The 26,661-nt window shown below is 39.6% G+C and overlaps 2 protein-coding genes across 3 annotated transcripts in view; both read right to left on the bottom strand.

Annotated features, from left to right (window-relative positions):
- Positions 1-26,661, bottom strand: part of ATF1 (activating transcription factor 1) — a 65,045-nt gene that overhangs the window by 9,509 nt on the left and 28,875 nt on the right. Inside the window, exons 3-5 of one of the 2 annotated variants that reach the window (XM_055583439.1) lie at positions 14,535-14,654; positions 11,948-12,048; positions 55-185 (exon numbers count right to left, since the gene is read on the bottom strand). In XM_055583439.1, coding sequence (XP_055439414.1) covers positions 55-185; positions 11,948-12,048; positions 14,535-14,654 — 352 coding nt within the window. The remainder of the gene's footprint in view (positions 1-54; positions 186-11,947; positions 12,049-14,534; positions 14,655-26,661) is intronic. The other variant, XM_055583443.1, reaches the window with a different exon arrangement.
- LOC129653752 (60S ribosomal protein L7-like) lies at positions 5,183-5,997 on the bottom strand. The gene has a single exon (XM_055583451.1). It carries the CDS (start codon positions 5,980-5,982, stop codon positions 5,236-5,238), a length of 747 nt encoding a protein of 248 aa, XP_055439426.1. The 5' UTR covers positions 5,983-5,997; the 3' UTR covers positions 5,183-5,235.

Here is a 26,661-nt window from a genome sequence, read left to right as displayed (position 1 = left end):
TTTAGGAAGGTTATTTTCTGTGTCTGTCAGGTGGGAAATGCCTCCTGTACATACTGTACTGTCCGGTGCTGGTCTGATAGATGGGAGTTGGAACAGACATAGACGTGACAGCAGAGACTCCAGGGTTTTCTCCGTCTCCTTTTCTGCCCCGTGTATCTTCAGAAGATAGGTCTTTCAAAATCTTTCTGTGAAAAATAGAACTCTATATTAATGTTGGTAATGAGGACAACTTTACAAAAAGAAATTACTAAACCTCTTTCAATTTCAGTTTAAAAATACAGTGATCTAGTAGACACCTAGAGTCGGACACGACTGAAGCGACTTAGCAGCAGCAGTAAACACCTAAACTGTGGTGTCAAGGAATCATTTGTTTAGCACATACTATTTTTTTACCTCAAGCTAGAGACAGTGAAAGACAAGGAAGCCTGGTGTGTGCAGTTCATGGGGCTGCAAAGAAGCAGACATGACTTAGTGACTAAACAACAAGACGTTGTTTAGCAGGCTGGTTACATTTTAGTTTATGATGACCTGAAAAGAGACAATGAACAAATACCCACAGAGTGCCTTTTCAACAACAAGGCCCTTGTAGAGGTAGAAAAGGTCTCTTTATAGGAGAGGTGGCTCCATTGTGAGTACAAGGTGCTATTCATTTTCTAAACAGTGTCAGTTACCTTTATTTAAAAAGATCAAATTGGGGACTTTCCTGGCGGCCCAGTGGTCAAGAACCCACACTTCCACTGCAGAGGGCACGGGTTTGATTCCTGGTCTGGGAACTAAGATCCTACATGCTGCATGGTGCAGCGATCAATCAATAGATTAAATTTATTTTTTCAACCTTCAACTCTATAATGGAAGAGAAACCCATAGTTCTCAGAAAGAAACAAGGAGATTAAAAATACTACTCTAAGACTGGTGGTTGCCAAGGTGGAAGGGGATGAACTGGGAGTTTGGGGTTAGTGAATGCAAACTGGTAATATTTAGAATGGATAAACAATACCCTACTGTATAACACAGGGCACTATAGTCGATATCTGGTGATAAACCATGTATGTAAAAGAATGTATATATGTGTGTATAAATTAGGGGGATGGAGTCCATTTTCCTAACTTTGATGGAAAGTATAAAAAAAACTACTATAAAAACACAGAGTATCTTGTGATAAATAAAATTCATTATTTTAACAAGAAGTATACTTGACTCCACAAAAATAAGGCAAAAATAAGGGAATGGAAAAAGATGCCTTGCTGAAAAGAAAGGTCTTCCAAAACACAGCTGGGGATGGAAGGAGCATTATTTGTTTCTGAGAAGAAAAGAAAAAATAAATTTTTACTCAAGAATTCCACGTTTGTTGGAGAAAAATTAGAAAACCTTAACTACTTGTGCAAAAACAGTAACAAAAAAAAATCATAAAGAAAAACAAAATAACCCTTAGCATTAAAAGAGATCTTTCATGTTACCTATGCTAAAATTCCAGCCCATTCGGGAATTCTCTAACATTACTAACAGCTTCTATTTATAGGAATAAGGCATCCACAATTTTACAAAGCAAACTATTCAATTATTGGATGGTTAGAGCTCATCCTTGTTTAGATTCAAAGCTAATTCCACCCAGTGAAACTAGAGAAAGTTAAACTTTATACCCTAATCCTATATCCATGCCCTAGCTTTGTAGTATCTGACAACTGCTTCAGGTGTTCTTCATTGGTGGCCAGATAATTTCGGATCCTTCAGATGTTCTCTTATCACATGTTGAAGATCCTTTCCCAGCTTGGTCCCCTTAAACTGGACAGTCTTCCCACCAAGAACTACAAGTGTAGAGTATACTAACAAGTTCCACAGTGGAGAACAAAGGACGTGGCGGTCCTGTGAACTCTGTTAGCCATCTGCAGAACCGCCACTGTGCTTCCCAAACCTGCTATGTACCAGAATCATCTGGAGAGGCTTATTGAATCCAGACTCCCAAATGGCACCTCTGATGATTTGAGTGAGCTGGTCAGGACAGAGCTCAAGAATACATTTAACAAACTGCCTGCATGGTCCTAAGCAGCCAGCCTTGCCTGAAATGGTGGAATGCCGTGCCCATTTCTTTTTCAATTGTAAGTTACGAAAGATTTGGAGCACAGAAAGTACAGAAGGGCTTCCCTGGTGGCTCAGTGGTAAAGAATCTGCTGGCCAATGCAGAAGCCACTGGTTCAATCCCTGGTTCCTTGAAGATCCCACACGCTGTGCAGCAATTAAGTCTGTGCCACAACTACTAAGCCTGTGCTCTAGAGCCAGAGAACTACAACTCCTGAGCGCGTGCACCCTACAGCCCATGCTCAGCAACGAGAGAAGCCACCACAGTGAGAAGCCTGCACGCCACAGCTAGAGAGTAGCTCAAGAGCAGCTCACCTCAATGAGAGAAAAGTTGTGCAAGACCCAGCTCAGCAAACAAAAAGGATAGAAGGTAAAACACCTATGTACCATATACCAGGAATCAACTGATTGCCATTTTGCCATGTTTGCTTCAGATATCTCATTTTAACAGGAATTAAGTTACATATACACCAAAATGTCACCACCAATTCCTTTCCCTTTTTCCCTCTCAATGAGTGCCATTATCTAAATTGTTATTTATCATTCCCGCATATATTACTTTATTTTTACTATATTTTGAGATACTATTTGCCATTGCCTTACATTCTTCCTCATCCTCCTTATTCAACCTTGGAGAATCTTAAAGAGCCGTCTTTCGGACTTCTCCATCTACCTTCTTCCCAATGAGCTCATCTGTTCCAAAGGCTTGAATACCTTGTGTACACTGATGACCCCTCAAAATGGCATTTTCTCAGCTTCTCTCCTGAACTCGAAACTCACATATCCAATTGTGTATTGAATGCTTCCATTCAACAGGCACCTCAAACTTAATACCTCCAAATCTAGTCTCAGATATTCTACCCCTGGCAGTCTTACCCATGTCAGTAAATACCAACTCTACTTTTCAAAAATTTTGGAGTTGTCCTCTTTCTCACAACCTTTACCCAATTCATAAACAAATCTCATTGTCTCTATCTTGAAAATATATTCAGAATCTTACCCATCCTCATTACCTCCACTGTGGTTCCCCAAGTCCATGCCACCAGCTCCTCCTGACCGAACAGCAGCCTCTAGCAGGTCCTCCTTGCTACAGCCTGCTCTCCACACAACAACCAGTCATCTTTTTAAAATGTCAGTGAGATCAAATCACTCGTGTGCAATGGTTCCCTACCAGAATAAATGACATGGTTGCCAAGGTTTGTCCCTGTGACTTCTTTTTCCCTTTATAGTCACTATCCAGCCATCTTGCTACAAGATTATCAATTTTACTGATTCCACACCCCCTACCCCCGCAAAAAACCACCTTTCAGTTATATCATCTCTATTCATTTTCTCTTTAAGTTCCCAGATTTCTGCTCTCCTGCACCCCGACGTGCGCCACTTGTCTTGCAGGATGTTAGTTCCCAACCAGGAATTGAACCCTCCAGCAGTGGAAGCATGGAGTCCTAAGCAACAGACTGCCAGGGAATTCCCTGATTTCTGCTTTTAAACTCTATTATTTTGTTTCTCCTGCTTGTTTTAAGCTTATTTTGTTTTTCCCCTAGTTTCTTAAAGTGAAAGCTGAGACTGTTGATTTGAGACCTTCCTTCCTATAAAATGTTTTTAATAACGTAAATTTCCCTCTATTTCCTACTGATTTGTTATTTCCTACAGAGTTTGGTATTTTGTATTTTTATCTTTCATTAAGTTCAATGCTTTCTAATTTCCCTTAAGATTTTCTGTTTGGTCCACAGATTATTTCTAAGTGTGTTAATTTCTGTATGGAGATTTCCTGTTATCTTTCCTTTATTGGCTTTAGTCTAATTCAAGTATGAGTAAAGAACTTTGTGTAATTTCAATTTTTCTAAATTTGTTAAGGTTTGTTATGATCCAGGACGTGGTCTTTCTTGGTAGATATTCTTTGTGCACGTAGGTGAAGTGTTCTAACAATGCCAATTAGATCCAACCGGTTGATGGTATTGTTCAGTTCTATAATCTTGCTTATTTTCTGCTGTAACTTCTGTTGGATACTAAGATAGATGTACACAAATTTTCAACCATAACTGTGGATTTATATTGCTTTTCAGTTCTGTAAGTTTTTGATACATGTATTCTGAAGCTCTGTTGTTAAGTGCATACATATTTAGGGTTGTTATATCTTCTTGGTGAACTGATTTTCTCTTTATCTCTGATAATTTTTTTTGCTCTGAAGTCTTTTGTATGATACGAATACACCCACTTTACTTTTATTTTCATTATGTTATTTCTCTTGGTTATATGTATAGCAATAGTAGTAGTGGTTTATAAGGTAAATATGTTCAGTATTTTGAAGAACTGCCAGATTGTTTCCACAGACACTGTCCCCCTTACCAACATTTGTTATGCTTTGGGATTTTTTAAGCATCCTACTAGGTTTGAAGTGGTATCTCATTATTTTGATTTGCATTTACCTAATGATGGGGCAGAAGGAGATGGGGATGACAGAGGATGAGATGGCTGGATGGCATCACTGACTCGATGGACGTGAGTCTGAGTGAACTATGGGAGTTTGTGATGGACAGGGAGGCCTGGCGTGCTGCAATTCATGGGGTTGCAAAGAGTCGGACACGACTTAGCGACTTAACTGAACTGAATGACAAATCATGCTGAACAATTTTTTACATGCTTATTGGCCATTTGTGTTTCTTCTCTGGATAAATATTCTAGTCTTTTCCTCATGTTTTAACTGGGTTATTTGTTTTAACAATATTCAGTCTTCCAGTTGATGAACATGTAATGTCTTTTCAGGTAAGATTTTTTTAAAATTCCTCTCAATGAAGTTTTGTAGTTTTCAATATGCAAGTATTAATATTATATGCATCTGTTAAATTTACTTGACTGGTCAAAAAGTTCATTTAGGCTTTTCCATATGGAAAAAAACCCAAACAAACTTTTTGGCTGATCTGATATATAATTTGGATTTATAAATTTAATTTCAAGTATTTTATACAGTTTACGTTGTTACGAGTAGGACTGTTTTCTTAATTTCATTTCTGGATTGTTTATTGCTAGTGTAGAGAAATACAATTCATTTTGTATCCTGCAACCCTGCTGAATTTGTTTATTATTTCTTTTTTCTTTTTTTTCAATTTGTTTCAATTGTTTATTAACCAGATTACAATAATAATCCTGGTAGATACCTTAGTTCATCCTTCTAATAAGCCTGTTGATCTCGTCTTCCCCGTTGCCAGCATCTCCACCTTCTACAAAATGGGTGGTCTTTTTCTTCATTCCACCTCGTGGAGAAGACAATTTAAAGGGCCACAGGAAGTTGTTTGCTTCTTTGAAACGTTTTCCAACGGTATAGATCTCATGAATCAGATCCTCCATGCAGATGATTCCATATTTCCCAAGAGATCGAGCAATCAATGCGTTGTCTGTCACGGCAATTCGCTTTTTGTTGATTTTGCAATAACCACGCTTATAAATCAATTCATTTACAGACTTCAGATTTGGGTACCCCCATGCAATGTATGGCTCCACAATTCTCAGCATGTTAATTGATGCCTTGTTGAGCTTCACAAAGGTGCCGTTGAATATCTGCCGGAGGCGAAGGAGCTGCAGCACCTTTCGAACCTTTGGGCTCACACCGTTGATACCTCTGATCCTGATGACAAACGCCAATTTGGGTTCCGCGGGTACATAGAAGTTACCGGCTTTTCGTGCCATCCTAGCCATTCGAATTTCAGTTCTGTACATCTGCCTGTATTCCTTGTGGTAATGCTTAGCTTTTTCATAGATAAGCTTCCTCCTTGACTTTCGAAGCATCTTTTGGGCAAACTTCTTTCTCAGTTGCTTGATCTTAAGCTCTGCGAAATTCTTCCACTTTTTCTTAAGGGTTTCTGGCACAGCAGGAACCTTCTTTTTCTTCTCTTCTGCACCCTCCATGGTTCCAGCCGGGAAAGAGCTATTATTTCTACTTTAGTGGATCCTTTGGGGTTTTCTATATATGTAATCACTGTCATCTGCAAACTTTTATTTCTTCCTTTCCAGTATGCTTTTTATTTAATTTTCTTAACTGCCTAAGAGTAGAAGTAATGAGACATTCACAGCCTTGTCTTGTGCCTGCTCTTAGGCGGAGAAAATATTCAATCTTTCTCCATTAAATATGTCAGCTACGGGCTTTTGTAGATACTCATCAAGTTGAGGAAATTCCCATCTATTTGTCTGATGAGAATTTTTATCATTAAAGGGCACTGTGTGTGTGCTTGGTCATTCAGTTGTGTGTGACTCTTTGGACTGCAGCCTGCCAGGCTCTTCTCTCCCTGGGATTCTCTAGGCAAGAACACTAGAGTGGGTTGTCATTCCCTCCTCCAGGAAATCTTCCCAACCCAAGGATCGAACCTGTGTCTCTTGCATCTCCTGAATTGGCAGGCAGATTCCTTAGTGCTAAGTCATTGGGGAAGCCCTTTAACCCCGATTTCATCAAATGCTTTTTGTGTCTGTTGAGATGACTATATGTTTTTTGGTTTTATCCTATAAATATGATTTATTACATTAATTGACTTTCAGATGTTGAACCAATTTTCCATTCTTGGGATAAATCCTACTCAAGTATGGTGTATAATACCTTCTATTTGTTAACCTATTTGATTTACTAGTATTTTGTTGAAGATTTTTGTGTCTGTATTCACAAGGAATACTGGTATACAGTTTTATAATCTCTTTTAACTAGTGAGTTTAAGTCATGTGCTCTTTTTTTTTTTTTTTGGCCACACCACAGGGCATGTGGAACCTCCCTGCTCAGGGATGGAACCCATGCCTCCTGTAGTGGAAGTGCAGTCTTTTTTAACATTGGTTTTTATTATAGAGTGTAGTTGCTTTACAGTGTTGTATTAATTTCTGTTGTACAGCAAAGTGAATCAGTCATACATACACATATATCCCCTTTTTAAATGTCCTTCCCATTTAGGTCACCACAGAGCATTAAGCTGAGTCCCCTGTGCTACATACAGCAGGTTCTCATTAATTTATCTATTTTATACATAATAGTGTATATATGTCAATCCCAATCTCCCAATTAATCCCATCCACCCATCTTGGTATCTGTAAATTTCTTCTCTACATCTGTGTCACTATTTCTGCTTTGCAAATAAGTTCACCTGTACCATTTTCCTAGATTCCAAATATAAACAATATTATACAGTATTTGTTTTTCTCTTTCTGACTCACCTCACTCTGTATGGCAGTCTCTAGGTCTATCTATGTCTCTGCAAATGGCACTGTTTTGTTCCTTTTATGGCTGAGTAATATTCCATGTTGTATATGGACCATATCTTCTCTTATCCATTCCTCTGTTGATGGACATTTAGGTTGGAAAGTGCAGAGTCTTAACCACTGGCACACCAGGGAAGTCCCATGCTCTCTTAATATAATTATTGATACTGGTGGAACTAACATTTTATTATTTGATTTTTAAAAAAATTCTTCTGCATTCTTTTGAGTTAAGAGTTTTTAAAACTCTATTTTAATTTACCTATTGTGTATTTGACTAAATCTCTTTGTATAGTTTTTTTTTTTTTTTTTTTTTAAATTATTTATTTATTATTTTTGGCTGTGCTGAGTCTTCATTGCTGTGGGTGGGCTTCTCATCACCACAGCTTCTCTTGTTGCAGAGCATAGGCCATAGGGATCAACGGCTTCAGTAGTTGTGGCAGCACAGGGGCTCAGTGGCACCATGGCATGTGGGATCTTCCCAGACCAGGGATCAAACCGGTGTCCCCTGCATTGCAAGGCAAACTCTCAACCACTGGACCACCAGAGAAGCCCCTGTATAGTTTCTTTAGTAGTTGCTCTGGTGTTACAATACAGATGACAAGTCTACGTAGTCAATGTTTTACCACTTGAAGTGAACCTTAGAAACCTTACTACCATGTTAAATCCCTACCTTACCCCATTTATTTTGTAAGTTGTCTTATATACTACCTCTGCATACACTGAAAGCCCCATCAGTGTCATTTCTCAACTGTCAAATTTTAACTATCGAACTATTCACAGAAGAACGGTCTATTTGCCCAAATCTTGCTATTCCAAGTTTCTTTTGGTCTTAATAACTTAGTAGTTATTTTAGAGCAACTCTACTGTTAATGATTTCTCTTAGTTTTCTTTTATCTGAGAATACTTAGTTCAACTCCATTTCCGAGGGTTATTTTTCAAGACACAGAATTCTGGATTAACAGTTCTTTTCTTTCAGCACTTTAAAAATGCTATTCATTTCTTCTAGCCTGCAGTTTTGGTGAGAAATCTAGAGTCTTTCACAGCATTCCCTTATAAGTGGTATGTCATATAAGTGGTTGCTCACAATATGGGTTTATTTCATAGCTATTTGATTATGGTATGTCTGGGCGGGGGTTTCTTTGTGTTTTATCCTGTTTAAGATTTGCCAAGTTTTCTGAATCTGTAGGTTTCACTGAACTTGGGAACATTTCAGTCATTATTTCAAAAAGTATTTTTTCTGCAACATACTTTTTTTCTGTTCTATGACTCGCATGACACAATGTTAAATCTTTGGGTACTGTCTCTCCAGTCCCTGAGACTTAATTTTTCTGATCTCTATCCTTCAGACTGGATGCTCTCCATTGAACTATCTTACCTCTGTTCTCCTATTGAATCCATCCAGTGAGGTTTTTTTGTTAACTGTATTTCTCAGCTATAGAATTTCTATTTTGTTCTCTTTATATCTTTTTTTTTTTGCTAAGAGTTTCTATCTTTCCATTCATTTCAAGAGAATCTACCCTTACTTGTTAGTCAGAACACTGCAGTAATAGCTCCTTTAAAGTCCTTGTCATATAATTCCAGTATCTTATCTTGTTCACCTAGGAGATGATGGCATTTGCTGATAGTCTTTCCTTACAAGTTAAGATTCTTCCAGGTTCTTTGTATGCCAAGTAATGGACATTTTCAATATTATGATACCTGACTCTTAAATCCTGCAGAGAATTTTTGATATTCTTCTTTTAGCAGGCTATCAACCTGGTTGTGTCTAAGCCACAAGTTCTGACTGGCCTTCTGTGCATTGTACTTCCAACATCAGTTTCAGTTTTCAAAGACTCTGCAGTGCTCTTCAGATTTGACCCTGTGTGCACCATGTAGCGGCCAGTTTGGAACTTGAGCTATGATCTGCCGTATGTATAGTTCAGTTCTCAAAGTCTATGTATGCTAGGAAAGTCCATTTTTATTCTTTACTTGCTAAAAATATGAGTAGGTGCTGAATTTTATTAAGTACTTTTTCTGCATTTGAGTTGATTATATATTGTTTCTTTTGATTCTCACTTATGATGGTTTACTTCCTCGTATGTTTGATTTCTGACTGTAAATCCATATTTGGTTGACTTTTGATAAATTCAGAAAACTTAACTTGGGGAAGCTTTGTTTCAGATGTTCTAGCTTCTTGTAGGGTTCTCAGCTTAATACAAAAATCTTGGGTTCATGGTCCCTTCCGGCAGAAATAATGGGTATACCTTGGCTTTCATGCTTGCTTGCTTCTGCTTCCCATTCTGGTTTCAGCTAATGTACATGGCTTTATATTTATTGGAGTAGGGTTAGAAGACATTTCTATCATTTCCTATAAATGCACAATTCATTAGTAAGTATCTTATCTAGGAGCTAACTGTTTTGTGCTGAGAGACCCCTATTTGAAAAGTAAACATTTTACCCGTATTCCTTTGGTCATTATGTCTAACAGTCTAAAGGTAATTAATATAAGACTCTGGAAGACCATTCCAATCTTATATGTTTCTGTCTGGTATTTTTTTACATTTGATTTTAAACTACTCAAATTAATCATTATTAGTATTATTCTAAAAAGTCAATGGTATCTTAATGTCTTGGTTCACCATTCTTATATTCACATTCCTTTTGTTTCATTTCATTTTATTCTTCCTGACATGTACCCTTTAGTAATTTCTTATATCAGCTTCAAATGATTTTAATTTAACTTCACCATTATTTCTGAGTGATTGTTCAGGTGGATGTATAATTTCAGGCCAACTGTTATGCTCTCTTGTCATTTAAAGATTTTAGTCCACTGTCTTCTAATACTACACTTCAAAAATCTGTTTTCTGCCTAATGGTCACATCTTTTCTCTTTGGAAGCTTTCTTCCAAAGATCTTATTTTTATTGCTTCGTAAGATATATCTAGGTGTAAGTTTATATTAATTTATCTGGTTGGGACATTGTTTTCTAAGGCTGAGAAATTCCTTTCATACTGGATTACTCTTTTTTTAAGCCACACAGTATGGCATGTGGGATCTTAGTTCCCTGATGAGGGATCAAACCCCTGCCACCTGCATAGAGGCATGGAGTCTTAACCATTAGACCACCAGAGAAGTCCCTGGGTTACTTTTTTTTAGTTTCAGATTACGAGCTCCTTTTAGTAGGCTTATTTTTTACATACCCCTTCCCCCAAATTCCAGACAAAATTTCTTCTGTTCATTAACTGTTTATGCAGTAGAGTCTCAATTCCTTAACATGGTAACAAGGTTCTAAGTAACGAGGCTCCTGTTTACCTTGCTAAACCAACCCGTTCCTCTCTGTACCTTAAACTCCCAGTTCCCAGAACAGGCCAGCTTCTTCGATATCATATAATCCACCTTTATTACCCTGTTTCCTCAGCCTAAGAAGCTCTCTTTCTGCCTCACAAAACCTATTCCTGCTCCTAGCTCTATCAGACTGATAATGAACTAAATCACATCTTTTATGAAGTCTTTCCCATTTGTTCCATCAGGCAGGAATGACTCTACACCCTATACAAAATTCTCGTATAAGATCTAAAACCTTATGCATTTGTTTATGTGTTTCAAAAACATTTCATCCTTTTCTGTCTCCCTTTCCTCCTACCCTCTAGTCACCAGGTTTTGTCGATTCTAACACAGAAATGTCTCAGATCCACCCGTGTCAAAGATATCCCACTGCTGCTGCTAAGTCGCTTTAGTCGTGTCCGACTCTGTGCGACCCCATAGACAGCAGCCTACCAGGCACCTCCGTCCCTGGGATTCTCCAGGCAAGAACACTGGAGTGGGTTGCCATTTCCTTCTCCAATGCATGAAAGTGAAAAGTGAAAGTGAAGTCGCTCAGTCGTGTCCGACTCTTTGCGACCCCATGGACTGCAGCCCACCAGGCTCCTCCATCCATGGGATTTTCCAGGCAAGAGTACTGGAGTGGGGTGCCATTGCCTTTTCCGGATATCCCACTACCCTATATGAAATCACCCAGGTTATTTTAAAAGCCTTCTGTGAGTTGTACTACTTCAGCTCTCCATTACTTCAGCAAGTAATTATTAAGCATCTACTTTCAGCTGGTCATTCTGATAGGTCCTGGGATCACAAAAAATAATGCATAGACCATGCCCATAAATAAACTGGAATTCTAATAGGATGAGGTAAGTACTATAAAAGGAATCAGTTACAGGATGCCACTGAAGAAAGACCTAACCTGGTCTTGGGAAGCTGCAGAGAAATAAACAAAGAATGCTTCCAGGAGGAAATGAGGCCTAGAATGTAGAAGAGTTGTGTTTCACCAAAGGGACACACACATAAGGAAGAGACAAAAGCTAGGAGGCTAAGGAAGGGAACACAGAGTAGTTCAATTCTTAAAATCTACAGTCCTTTCAAATTACTATTAAAGTTAACTAAAAGTAAATACAGATATATAATACTTTGCCAGAAGGTAAGTCTAAATTCCTCCTTAGGACAGCAACAGGGGCCCTTCATAACCTGGCTCAAGCCTATCTCTCTTAACACGTGCCTTCTGATACAAACACATGTTCCTTCTTGATGTAATTTGCTTTGTATAATACCATTCAAACTCATGAGGTAATACAACACACACAGGATTTGATACATGAGCACTAACCTGTAAGATGGGCGCCGTGCTAGGATCCCGTGGGTTTTCTGTGAGGAGCCTATGCTGTCAGATGAGTCCTGAGACTCCTCACTCTCTGATAAAGATGATACCTGAAAAACAGAACTGGTTTTACTAAGATGAACAAACCAAGTGGGAAAAGAATTAAATTTCATTTTTACTTTCAGAAAAAATGATCTGTCTTCTACCACCCAAATTCATTTGTCATTAAATCGAAGGTCTAAAAGAAAGAAAGAAAAAGAAAAAGGAGAAAGTTTATTGCAGGAGTCTAAACTAAAGGAACAGGCTCAGAACTAAGACGTCTCTCCCCCAAATAAAGCAATACTACTGCACTAGAGTTGTAAATAGCAGTCTTGAGACTGATGCACACTACTCAGATTTTTTTACCATTAATGCTATCTGATTTGGATTTTGGACACACTTTGAAATGCTACTAGATCTCCAACTAATATCTAGTTAATAGATGATGACATTGAGGAGTCTGCTGAATATACAAACCTGTGTGTCAGGGAAGAGCTCTGGGCTAGAAATACATATTGGAAGTCAGCTCTCTAGGACAGTCCTTAAAGCCACAAGACTGAGTGAGCTCAGGAAGGAGAGACAGGACAAAACCCAGGGACATTCTTAGCAATAAGAGGTTGGAAAGAAGGGGAGGAACCAGCAAATGAGGGCAAGAATAAGCCACCAGTGAGGCAGGAGGAATACTAAATGAGCGTGGTGTCCTTGAAAAACTAGCAAAGACAGAGTATTAAGGAGAAAAGAATGATCAACCATGTCAAATTCTGCTAGCAGGTGAAATAATATAAGGACCCAGGACAACCATTAGATCTTGCAAAGTGGAGGTCACTGGCAAGGGCAGGTACAAACATAAGTAAACTTGCAAATCTGTAATAATTAGCTTTATCTCATTTCATAATTGAATTAGTTAATACATGTAGAGCATTTAGTGCATGGCACATCACAAGCACACATTAAATGTTAACTACTATTAATAATAAACCTATTGATTGTCTGTGAAAGCCTCCTTGATATTTAACTTGAGATCTGAAAGGCAAGAGAAGCCAATACTGGAGATGTTGAGGAGAAAGCTTTCAAGCAGAGAAAAAAAAGGAAAACCTATTATAAAACTAGTCAGCACAATAACCATATGAAAGTTTTAAGTTACATCTTACAATTGAGGAAATAAGAATTTTTAAAACATTAAATTTCTCCTTTTTCTGAAGCTACATTGTGATACTTTAAAATAAATAAAACAGGCTTCTAGAAAGGACATAATAAATAAATTCTCTACATTACCTATTGTATACAGCAAGCCTTCCCCTAAACTATTTAGACTTAGATCTTAAATTTCCAAAGAAGCTTGTTTTACACTGTATAATCACCTTCAAAAATGAGTTCAAGTGTACTTATACTTTTTTATATCTTAAATCTTTATCTTTTGATAGAAAAGAAAGGTCATAATTAGTAACAGTTAATAAATAATCAGAGTAACAAACAATACAGTAATAATTAAAGAAGATCAGTCGCTTCTGCTTCCTCAAGCATCACAGATATACCATTTCTAATCTAAATCTTAGCTGTTTTGCCTTTTGTCTGCAGATTTACTCCAAAGCCTCCCAGTGAACTCAAGTAAGAAAATAATATCTAGAACTAAGACATTACTTATAACTAAGAGGAAGAACCTCTAATGACAGCACTAGCAAGTAAGAGTAAAATCTTCACATTAAAAACTCAGAAAAACCATGCAGCAATCACCTTTCACAAAGGAAAAAACACATAAAGACGCAGCTCCAGAGCTGACAGCCCTGCCAGATGCCGTATATACTCAAGAGGGAAAACGAGCTACACAGACACTGTATATACTCGAGGAAAAATGAGTTATACAGACACCGTATATGCTCAAGAGGGAAATGAGCTACACAGACACTGTATATACTGAAGAGGAAAGATGAGTTATACAGACACTGTATATGCTCAAGAGGGAAAATGGGCTACACAGCTTTTCTTCCAAGACAGCTGCTTCTAAAAATGAGAGATGACCAAAGGCATTCTGAGACTCACAGGAGCCAGAAGATAAAATGGGGAGAAAGAGTAAAAAGCAAAGAACCCAGAATGGCTCTTTCCTTCCTATTGTTGTCAGGTGTAAACAGACAGGTAGACAGGTATAAGTAAGAACTTTACAATGAGGGAACTCTCTTTTATTTGATCACCATTAAGCATAAAGTAGGTACTTTCTTATTTTGCTAAGACACTCACATCATTACCCTTTTTTCAGAATTCTCTTTTTTGTGAAGGATACCACTAAGATAAAAAGGTGCTTTCCCTTCAGAAAAGTTTTCATTTCCTTAAATTCTAAACAATAACTTCTCCCCAGAATTGCCTTCTGTTCTCACTGGGTAGTATATACATGAAACTACAAGTTCTAAAACTTCTCCATTCACTTCGTTTGTTCTATAGTCTAATCTCTAAGACATCATTATCTTGGTCTATAATATTGAAACTACAGCAACTTCAGTTGTCCAAGACTCCAGGTTCACAAGTCCCCTCTCTCAGCCACTAAGTCTTTTAATTTCTGTACCGTTTGCACGTGTGGTGGGTGAATTACAGAAGACTGAGCTGTCTGGATGACCCCCTGAACCTGTACTTGCTTTCCAGGAAGAGGTACAATTGTCACTGGCGCAGATCCTCTTAATGACATCTAAGAACAAATAAAAATTCAATTAACATAATATAATACCTGTGCATGTAAGAAGCTGAGTTCTTTATACTAGAAAACACATTTTAGAGCTTATTATATATAACCACATCTATTAATCACACATTAGCTATTTTCTGTGTGCAGGGGATTGCACTAGGAGTATAAAATGAACAGAGTAAGAGTTATAAATACAAGCAAAAATATAGAAACCAATCTACTGTGGGAGCAAAGATAGAGTGCTCTTTCAGCTGGGTCTTGAAAGATATATAGTTTCCTGATGGTATGTATGGGGAATAGGGTTGGAAGATATTTTGGCTGGTGGAACTCATTGTATAAAAACATCATTGTTCTTTAGGACATGTCATTCTGAAGACAGCTGGTTAAAAAACAATTAAGAAATCAAGGGTCAAAAAGTGAGAGAGGGGCTTCCCTGTGTAGTCCAGTGGTTAAGATTCTGTGCTTCCACTGCAGAGGACACAGGTTCAATCCCTGGTTGGGGAACTAATATCCCACATGATTTGTGGTGTGGCCAAGAAAAAATTTTTAATTTTTTAAAAAGTGAGAAATACCAACTTTGGGCAGCATCTTTAAAAAAATTTTTTTTTCATGATTCAATTTTTTACTTTAAATATTTTATTTCTGTGGAAAGCAGATGGGGATTTATGGAAATACCACAATAAAATACTAAGCCAAGAAAAGTCCACCCATCATCTTTCAAGACTCAGCTCAGGTTCTACCTCTTCCAAGAAGCTTTCCCAGAAATTTTCAGATCTCTTGCCTTCCCCTAGACTATGTTGGTTCTAAGCATTCATCCTGGGCTTAAACACAAAATAAAATTCAAGGCTGCTCCTCAAGTTCTGAAAATCACCTTCGTGACTCTTTTCTGTGCATGCAACAGGTTCCCAATAACAATGCCTTATTCACTTTCATTTAAGGTTCTTTATCCTTTCCCAAAGTTGGATTAAATTCGTCTCACTATCCCCTGAATGCCTAGGTCATAAAATATTGTATATAAAAATTTATCCAAATTATCAGAAAGGGAGTGTAAAAAAACACCTTTTAAAATTGCATTCTCCCAAAATAAAATGGTATGTATGGGGAAAAAGCCTGACCAAGGAGATGAAAGACTTATAGGCTGAAACTATAAAACATGAATAAAGAAACATTAGACAATTGAAAGAAATGTAAAGATTGGCCATGCTCTTGGATTGGGAGAGTTAATACTGTTAAAACACAGTAATACCCAAAGCAATCTACAGATTTAATGCAATCCCTCTCAAATTACCACTGATGTTTTTCACCAAACCAGAAGAAATAATCCTAAAATTCATATGGAGCCATAAAAGGCCCAGAACTGCCAAAGAAATCCTGAAGAAAAAGAACAAAACATGAGGTATAATCCTCCCAGACTTCAACAATACTACAAAGCTACAGTAATCAAAACAGCCTGGTATTGGCATAAAAAGAGACATATAGATAAATGGCTCAGAAAAGAGTGCCCAAAAATAAACCCACACACCTACAGTCAGTCTTCAACACAGGAAACAATATTGTATGAATATTGTATATTCATACAATGGGAGAAGACAGTCTCTTCAGCAAGCAGTGCTGGGAAAGTTGGACAGCTACAACACACCCTCTCACTATATACAAAAATAACACCTGACACCGTAAAACTCCCAGGAGAGAACACAGTTGGAACATTCTCTGACACAAATCGTACTTATGTTTTCTTAGGTCAGTCTCCCAAGGCAACAGAAATAATAACAAAAACAAAGAAAAGGGACCTAATCAAACTTACAAACTTTTACACAGCAAGGAAACCATAAATAAAACAAAAAGACAACCTACAGAATGGGAGGAAATATTAACAAATGATGTGACCAACAAGGGCTTAATTTTCAAAATTTACAAACAGAGGATACAACTCAACAAACGACCCAATCCCAAAATGGGCAGAAGACCTAAATACACGTTTCTCCAAAGAAGACACACAGATGGCCAACAGGCACATGAAAAGATGCTCAACACTGCTAATTTATTAGAAAAATGCAAATCAAAACTATAGGGAGGGGAATTCCTTGGTGGTCCAGTGGTTAGGACTCCAAGTTTCCACTGCAGTGGGTACAAATTTGATCCCTGATAGGGAACTAAGATGGAGAAGGAAATGGCAACCCACTCCAGTGTTCTTGCCTGGAGAATCCCAGGGACGGGGGAGCCGGGTGGGCTGCGGTCTATGGGATCGCACAGAGTCGGACACAACTGAAGTGACTTAGCAGCAGGGAACTAAGATCCTGCACACACACCAAACAATACAATGAGGTACCACCTCACACCAGTCAGAATGGCCATATTTAAAAGTCTACAAATAACAAATGCTGGAGAGGGTGTAGAGGAAAAAAAAAGAACCTTCCTACACTGTTGGTGAGACTGTAAGCTGGTGAAGTAGTGCAGACACTACAGAAAACAGCATGAAATTCCTTGGAAAACTAAAAACAGATTTACCATATGATCCAGCAATCCTACTTCCTGGGCATATATTGGACAAAACCACAATTCAAAAGATACATGCATCCCTATGTTCATGGCAGCACTATACACAATAGGCGAGACATGGAAACAACCGAAACATCCACCAACAGATGAATAGATAAAGAAGTTGCAGTATATCTAAACAACGGAGTACTATGCAGCCATTAGAAAGAATGAAACAATGCCGCTTGCAGCATCATGAATACAACTAGAGATTATCATACTAAGTGAAGTCAGAAAGAAGGATGACACATACCATATGATACCCACTTACATATGGAATTTAAAATATGACACAAATGAACCTACCTATGAAACAGAATCAGGGACAGAGAGAGAGGAGAGACTGGTGGTTACCTAGGGGGAGGGTTGAGGGACTGAGTGGAGTGAGAGGTTGGAGTTAGACGTAAGCTTTTATACACAGAATGGGTGAACAACAAGGTCCCACTCAGGTACAGCACAGAGAACTATATTCAATATCCTATGATAAACCATAAGGGAAAAGAATATTTAAAAAAACCATACATACATACACTATTCTTGTCAATATTATTTTCCCTTATGGTTTGGCACAGGATATTGTGTGTGCTCAGTCACTCAGCCGTGTCCAACTCTTTGCTGTCCAACGGACTGTAGCCCACCATGCTCCTCTGCCCGTGGAATTTCCCAGGCAAGAATACTGGAGCGGGTTGCCACTTCCTACTCCAGGGATCTCCCTGACCCAGCAACAGAACCCATATATCTTGCATCTCCTGCATTGGGAGGTGGATTCTTTACCACTAGTGCCATCTGGAAAGCCCCACCATAGAATACTGCACATATACTCTGGAGAAGGGAATGGCAATCCACTCCAGTATTCTTGCCTGGAGAATTCCATGGACAGAGAAGCCTGGTGGGCTGTAGTCCACCGGGTCGCAAAGAGTCGGACATGACTGAGAGACTAACACACACACACATATATATATGGAGAGAGAGAGAAGAGAGATTATTATTATTGTTATTAGCTGTAACTGAATAACTTTGCTGAACAGCGTAAGTAACACAGCATTGCAAATCAATTATATTTCAATTAAAAACATACAGAAACCCCTTTATCCAGGGACTGAAAACTGTAGATTCTCAGCACAAACAATCCATTCAACCGCCCTCACACACTGTAAGAGACAAGACCAAACTCTAGCACACCTTCTGTCAGCTTAAGGCTGTGTCCCTAGGATGACCCAGAACCTTCAAAAGGTCTCCCTGAGAAAGCTTAATGCTGCCAAAATAATTAACTGCTTGTTCTAGCCAATACCTATGACCTCGCTTTTCTTGGAGCACTTAACCTTAGAAAAATTGCAGCTGTCAATCCTTTCTCTGACCATTGAAATACAAATCTTTTACAACCCAGAAATGTCTCTCTCAAGGACCTGAAAGTCCTCCCTTTGAAATGTAATCACTGAGAAGGAAAGGGCCCCTGTCTACCAGTCTCTGTGGAAGGATGGGAACCTCAATTTGAGAAGCACCAATTAGCAAGCGGATACAGATGGCTTGATCACACTGACCAACCTCCCCACCTAACATCTTCAATACTTTTCCTTTAGTACACCCCAGCATTTTAAAAGGGACCCAACTTTTCTTTCAGCAGAGTTGAGCTTCATTTATGCTGGAGTTTCTCTTCCCTACTGTATCAATGAATTGTGAAATCTTGCAGCCTTTAACAGGTGTCTAACTGTGTTTTTGTTGACAGTATCCCACTATGGAGATCCAGAAATTAACGAGTAAAAATAAACAGAACTCATGAATCTTAAGAGTCTAGCTCTAGAGATACCATTACACTCAGAGGTTCCGTTACTTTTCAGATCCTAACTAAAGCCAGTTCAGTTCAGTCACTCAGTTGTGTCCGACTCTCTGTGACCCCACGGACTGCAGGATGCCAGGCTTCCCTGTCCATCACCAACTCCCAGAGTTCACTCAAACTCATATCCATCGAGTCATGGATGCCATCCAACCATCTCATCCTCTGTCATCCCCTTCTCCTGCCTTCATCTTTCCCAGCATCTGAGTCTTTTCCAATGAGTCGATTCTTCGCATTAGGTGGCCAAAGTAATTGAGTTTCAGCTTCAGCATCAGTCCTTCCAATGAATATTCAGACCTGATTTCCTTTAGGATGGACTGGTTGGATCTCCTTGCTGTCCAAGAGCCTCTCAAGAGCCTTCTCCAACACCACAGTTCAAAAGCATCAATTCTTCGGTGCTCAGCTTTCTTTATGGCCCAACTCTTAAATCCATACATGACTACTGGAAAAACCATAGCTTAGACGGACCTTTGTTCGTAGAGTAATGTCTCTGCATTTTATATATGCTGTCTAGGTTGGTCACAGCTTTCCTTCCAAGGAGTAAGCGTCTTTTAATTTCATGTCTGCAGTCAACATCTGCACTGATTTTGGAGCCCAGAAAACAGTCTCTCACTGTTTCCACTCTTTCCCCATTTATTTGCCATGAAGTGATGGGACCAGATGCCATGATCTTCGTTTTCTGAATGTTGAGTTTTAAGCCACATTTTTCACTCTCCTCTTTCACTTTCATCAAGAGGCTCTTTAGTTCTTCTTCGCTTTCTGCCATGAGGGTGGTGTCATCTGCAATCTGAGGTTATTGAGATTTCTCCCAGCGATCTTGATTCCGGCTTGTGCTTCATCCAGCCCAGCATTTCGCATGATGTACTCTGCATATAAGTTAAATACACAGAGTGACAATATACAGCCTTGACATACTCCTTTACCAATTTGGAACCAAGTCTGTTTTTCCATGTCTGGTTCTAACTGCTGTTTCCTGACCTGCATATAGGTTTCTATGAGGCAGGTCAGGTGGTCTGGTATTCCCACCTCTTTCAGAATTTTCCACAGTTTACTGTGATCCACACAAAGGCTTTGGCATAGTCAGTAAAGCAGAAATAGATGTTTTTCTGGAACTCTCTTGCTTTTTCGATGATCCAGTGGATGTTGGCAATTTGATCTCTGGTTCCTCTGACAGATGTTCCAGCTTGAACATCTGGAAGTTCACGGTTCACATACTGTTGAAGCCTGGCTTGGAGAATTTTGAGCATTACTTTGGTAGCATGTGAGATGAATGCAGTTGTGCAGTAGTTTTAATGTTCTTTAGCACTGCCTTTCTTTGGGATTTTGAAAACTGACCTTTTCCAGTCCTGTGGCCACTGCTGAGATTTCCAGATTTTCTGGCATACTGAGTGCGGCACTTTCACAGCATCATCTTTTAGGATTTGAAATAGTTCATCTGGAATTCCATCACCTCCACTAGCTTTGTTCACAGTGATGCTTCCTAAGGCCCACGTGACTTCGCATTCCAGGATGTCTGGCTCTAGGTGGGTGATCACACCATTATGATTATCTGGGTCATGAAGATATTTTTTGTGTAGTTCTTCTGTGTATTCTTGAACCTCTTCTTAATATCTTCTGCTTCTATTGCTGCTAAGTCGCTTCAGTCGTGTCTGACTCTGTGCAACCCCATAGACGGCAGCCCAACAGGCTCCCCTGTCCCTGGGATTCTCCAGGCAAGAATAATGGAGTGGGTTGCCTTTTCCTTCTCCAATGCTTGAAAGTGAAAAGTGAAAGTGAAGTCGCTGAGTCGTGTCTGACTCCTAGCAACCCCATGGACTGCAGCCCACCAGGCTCCTCCATCCATGGGATTTTCCAGGCAAGAGTACTGGAGTGGGGTGCCATTGCCTTCTCTGTCTGCTTCTATTAAGTCCATACAATTTCTGTCCTTTATTGTGTTCTTTGCATGAAATGTTCCCTTGGTATCTCTAATTTTCTTGAAGAGATCTCTAGTCTTTCCCATTCTATTGTTTTCCTCTATTTCTTTGCACTGATCACTGAGGAAGGCTCTCTTATCTTTCCCTACTATTCTTTGGAACTCTGCATTCAAATGGGTATATCTTTCCTTTTTTCCTTTGCCTTTGGCGTCCCTTCTTTTCTCAGCTATTTGTAAGGCCTCCTCGGACAACCATTTTGCCTTCTTGCATTTCTTTTTCTTGGGGATGGTCTTGATCACTGCCTCTTGTACAATGTCACAAACCTCCGTCCATAGTTCTTCAGGCACTCTATCCGATCTAATTCCTTGAATCTGTTTGTCACTTCCACTGTATAATCTTAAGGGGTTTGGTTTAGGTCATACCTGAATGGTCTAGTGGTTTTCCCTACTTTCTTCAATTTAAGTCTGAATTTGGCAATAAGGAGTTCTTGATCTGAGCCAGTCAGCTCCTGGTCTTGTTTTTGCTGACTGTATAGAGCTTCTCCATCTTTGGCTGCAAAGAATACAGTCAATCTAATTTCGATATTGACCATCTGGTGTTGTCCACATGTAGAGTCTTCTGTTGTTGAATAAGGGTATCTGCTATAATCAGTGCATTCTCTTGGCAAAACTGTTAGCCTTTGACCTGCTTCGTTTTGTACTCCAAGGCCAAATTTACCTGTTACTCCAGGTGCCTCTTGACTTCCTACTTGTGCATTCCAGTCCCCTATAATGAAAAGGACATCTTTTTTGGGTGTTACTTCTTTTAAAAGGTCTTGTAGGTCTTCATAGAACCGTTCAACTTCAGCTTCTTCAGTGTTACTGGTCGGGGCGTAGGCTTGGATTACTGTGATATTCAATGATTTGTCTTGGAAACAAACAGAGATCATTCTGTTGTTCTTGAGGCTGTATCCAAGTACGTGTTTCAGACTCTTGTTGACTATGATGGCTACTCCATTTCTTCTAAGGGATTCTTGCCCACAGTAGTAGATGTAACTAACAGCCATCTGAGTTAAATTCACCCATTCCAGTCCATTTTAGTTCGCTGATTCCTAAAATGTCGACGTTCACTCTTGCCATCTCCTGTCTGTCCACTTCCAATTTGCCTTGATTCATGGACCTAACATTCTAGGTTCCTATGCAATACTGCTCTTTACAGCATCGGACTTTACTTCCATCACCAGTCACATCCACAAGTGGGTGTTGTTTTTGCTTTGGCTCTATCTCTTCATTCTGTCTGGAGTTATTTCTCCACTGATCTCCCACAGCATACTGAGCACCCTCTGACCTTTCAGCGTCCTATGTTTCTGCCTGTTCATGCTGGTCATGGGGTTCTCAAGGCAGGAATACTGAAGTGCTTTGCCATTCCCTTGTCCAGTAGAGGACATTTTGTCAGAATTCTCCATCATGACCCATCCACCTTGGGTGGGTGGCCCTACAGGGCATGCACGGCTCATAGTTTCTTTGGGTTAGACAAGGCTGTGGTCCATGTGATCAGTTAGGTTAAGTTTTCATCCTGTCTGCCCTTGGATGGATAAGGATAAGAGGCTTATGGAAATTTCCTGATGGGAGAGATTGCCTGAGGGAGAAACTGGGTCTTGTTCTGAGGGGTGGGGCCATGCTCAGTAAATTTAATCCAACTTTCTATTGATGGGCAGGGCTTTATTCCTTCCCTGTTGTTAGACCTGAGGTGGAGATGATGAAGATAATGGCGACCTCCTTCAAAAGGTTCCATGCAGCACTGCTGCACTCGGTGCCCCCGACCCCGCAGCAGGCCACCGTCAACCCACACCTCCACCAGAGACTCCTGGACGCTCACGGGCAAGTCTGGATCACTCTGTGGGGTCACTGCTCCTTTCTCCTGGGTCCTGGTGCTCACAAGGTTCTGTTTGTGCCCTTCAAGAGTCCATTTCCCCAGTCCTGTGTAAGTTCTGGCGGCTCTATGGTGGGGATGATGGTGACCTTCTCCAAGAGGGCTTCTGCCATACCTGCGGCAGGCCCTTGCGGCAGGCCACTGCTGACCTGTACCTTCCCAGGAGACACTCAATCACAGTTCTGGCTCAGTCTCTGTGGGTCCTGGTACACACAAGGTTTGTTTGAGCCCTCTGAGACTCTCTGGCGGCTAAGGGTTTTGAGTCTAAATGCAATTTTGCCCCTCCTACCATCTTGCTGGGGCTTCTGCTTTGTCCTTGGACGTGGGTGGTGTGATCCAACATTCTCTAGCAACTCGCTGCTGAACAACTAAAGCCAGTCACTCAAATAATGAGGCAAGCTTGTGAGAGGGATAATTTACATTTCTAAAAGGATAAAAGTACATCATTCCTCCAGAGTTTCTGGTAATCCTAGTGTTTTGTGCAGGCTGTGGATCTGGCACATTTTAAGGAAAAAAGGCACCAGATTTTGTTTCAGCTAGTAGTCATTGCTTTGCCTTACTAATCATTGTTTTAACTTCACAAAATGCCTACTACTCAGAGTCCTAAAGCCTTGTGTCTTCCCACTGCCACTCTCAAACGTGGCCATCTAATTCCTGAGGTCTTTCTTAAAGAAAGAAAAGAAGGAGAGGGAGCTGCTGTTCCCCGCTCCCCCCAATTTTAATCTGTGGTTGAAACACGGATGATTGCCTCCACCTGTTATTTTTCAGCACTGACAGAGCCTTCCGCAATGATAGAAATGTTCTAAATCTGCACTATGCCATATGGTAGTTACTATCAAGCATTTGAAATGTGGCTAGTGTGACTGAGGGATTTTTAATTTTATTTAATTGTAATTTAAATTAAAAATGAAATACCCATTTGTGGCTACCACACTGAACAGTTCTAGACCTTAGAGCTGTAGAACCTACTAGTACACCATGGCACTAACCTCAGAATCTCTCTTGGGAGATGTTAGAAGAAGTAGAAAATGATTTTTTGGAGCTGCTCCGGTTAAACTGAGGAGAAGGCAATGGCACCCCATTCCAGTACTCTTGCCTGGAAACTCCCATGGACGGAGGAGCCTGGTGGGCTGCAGTCCATGGTGTCGCAAAGAGTCGAACACGACTGAAGCGACTTAGCAGCAGCAGCAGCAGCTGGTTAAACTGGGAACTGCGGGAAACTGATTGCCTGTCACACTACGGTAGCTGGGCTCATTCTTATACAAATAGCTGGGCAAAAACTTAGCATAGTGCTTTTTAGCTCCGTAACTGGGCTTCCCTGGTAGGTCAGAAGGTTAAGAGTCTGCCTGCAGTGCAGGAGACCTGGGTTTGATTCCTGGGTTGGGAAGATCCCCTGGAGAAGTGAATGACTACCCAGTCCAGTATTCTTGCCTAGAGAATTCCATAGACAGAGGAGACTGGTGGACTACAGTCATTGGGGTCACAAAGAGTTGGACATGACTGATCAACTAACACTTTCACCTCACTAACTGGGGGGGGGGTCCTTGGACCATAAACACTTGGGTGAGTGAGGCTGGAGTTAGTGGAATGGTATGGTCAAGAAACCTCTATTTATTAGAGTATGAATCCAAAGTCTTCTAACTCCAGAAATGGCACATCTATTTCTGGAGTCAGACAGATGTGGGCTGATATTCAGCTAAAGGCTGTCATTTTCAGCTCTGTGATGCTGAACAAATTGTAACCCCCCGAGGGCCTCAGTTCTCCTTTGTAAATAGAATATTACTTTTTCAGAGTTATAGTGAAGATTAAATAATAAGTAAAAAACAAATGGAATGGGGGAGGTGAAGAGAAAGAGCCTGCATATATATCTCTTACTTGTTGTTTCAACAAACTGTTAGGAAAAAAAAAAGATTTGTGTGTGTACACACACACAACAAATAACAAGAAAATTTAAACACTGGTTATTTTATGACAATAATAATATTTAGGGGTGATAATAGTAATGTGGTTATGTTTTTAAAGGAGTTCTTCTGTTTGAGATACAGAATAAAATATTGAAGGCTGAAATGATAACTAGAATTTGCTTCAATATAATCCAGTTGTTGGGGGACCAGAGGGGACAAGGAGCCATGAGTTTAATAACTGCTGAAACAGGGTGATGGGAACCATAATGGCTCAAACATCTCGTCTTCGGAATATGTTTGAAATTTTCCATATTAAGTTTTTTGAAAAATACTCAGTGCAACAGTGAACACAATAGTGGCTGATCCTGTGTGGCTCCAGAGCCCAATCCTCTTTGCAAGACATCTTCTTCCTCCTTACCACTGAGTTTTAAAACCTCTCACATTGCATGTTCTCAATTTGCTTCCCACACAGTAAGTTTATTTGTTTTGCTTTTTCATTTCAAGGAAAAAGAAAGAAAAGACTATTCTGACGTTTGGAATGATTATTTTTTACTTACTTCAGTATCAACTATGGCAAACCCGTAAGCCCAGGGTATCTGCTCAGTCATTAATGATTGGAGCCATTAATTCAAAATACAAATGAAAAATAAAATGAGTCAAATTTTTACATCTTTTGGTTTATTATTTAAAGATAATTTAACTGTAGTTCTGTGGTTTAAAAAACATTTTCCCCGTAGTATGCTGTACTTGCCCCAAAGTGTTTCTCTTTCTAGGTCTCAAAAGATTCAAAATGATCTGAGGCTTCCCTGGTGGCTCAGTGGTTAAGAATCCACCTGCCAGCACAGGAGACATGGGTTTGATCCCTGGTCCAGGAAGATGCCACATACTGCGGAGCAACTAAGTCCGTGTGCCGCAACTATTAAGCCTGCAGTCCACAGCCTGGAACTGTAACTACTGACGCCTTTGCACCCTACGGCCCGTGCTCCACAAGTGAAGCCATCGCAAAGAGAAGCCTGCACACTGCAACAAGAGAGCAGCTCCCACTAGTCGCAGCTAGGGAAATACGCGTGCAGCAACGAAGACCCAGCACGGCCAAAAATAAATACATTTTAAAACAAGATTGGGCAGAGAGGATTCATACGTGGTAAACTGACCAAAGTAAAGAATTCATACTCAAATTACAAACAAAATAAATTCATACTCAGAAGTATGCTTTCAGGAAAATGCCAAATTCAAGTATCTCCTATACAATTCTTATTTTTCTTTAAGTACATATCCTTTTGTACACTCAAGTGTACTTAAAAAGAAAACCTTATTTCACTACGGTAAACAGAAACTAGTATCATTTGCTATAACTATATGGTAACTACAAAAATAATGAAAACAATGCTGCTATTAAATATACTCTGAACTTAAAAACAGCATACAATCTTAGATGTTTAATACTTAATGCTTCTCTGTCCTCTGCTTCTTATATTCTAAAGACTCAAGATTCTAAATCACCAAGCCAAAACCTGAAATACAGTAAGAACAAGTAAAAGAGTAAATATAACCACCTATCAAGGCAGACTTGAACTGCTCTCAAAGGAGAGGGGAACATTAAGAAGACAGGGTTTTCTCTAGGTAAAGATAAAAAGGACCACATCATCAGGGTAAGGTAATAAAAGGAACATTCCATAGGTATGGAGGAGGGAAGAGGTAAAGAAAATGTTACTAGTTCTCCAGTAGAACCCAAATTAACATGACCTAGATGGTACAAAAAAAGAAAAGAGCCTGAAACTCTAGAGGTGATTCCCCAGGCACCTGGCAATAGTAAATATTTTTTGGAGAAAAACTCTCATCCTTCGCCACAAAAAATGTCCAGTTTCTCAAGATTAATGGACAGTAAAGAAAAAATAACCACAAGGCAG

Source organism: Bubalus kerabau, chromosome 1 (genome assembly GCF_029407905.1).
Source record: "Bubalus kerabau isolate K-KA32 ecotype Philippines breed swamp buffalo chromosome 1, PCC_UOA_SB_1v2, whole genome shotgun sequence".
NCBI lineage: Eukaryota > Metazoa > Chordata > Mammalia > Artiodactyla > Bovidae > Bubalus > Bubalus kerabau.
This window is presented reverse-complemented; position numbering and strand designations above follow the sequence as displayed.

What these genes read in the sequence shown, in the direction of transcription:
- LOC129653752 (XM_055583451.1), bottom strand. Translation starts at nt 5,982, where the DNA reads ATGGAGGGTGCAGAAGAGAAGAAAAAGAAGGTTCCTGCTGTGCCAGAA.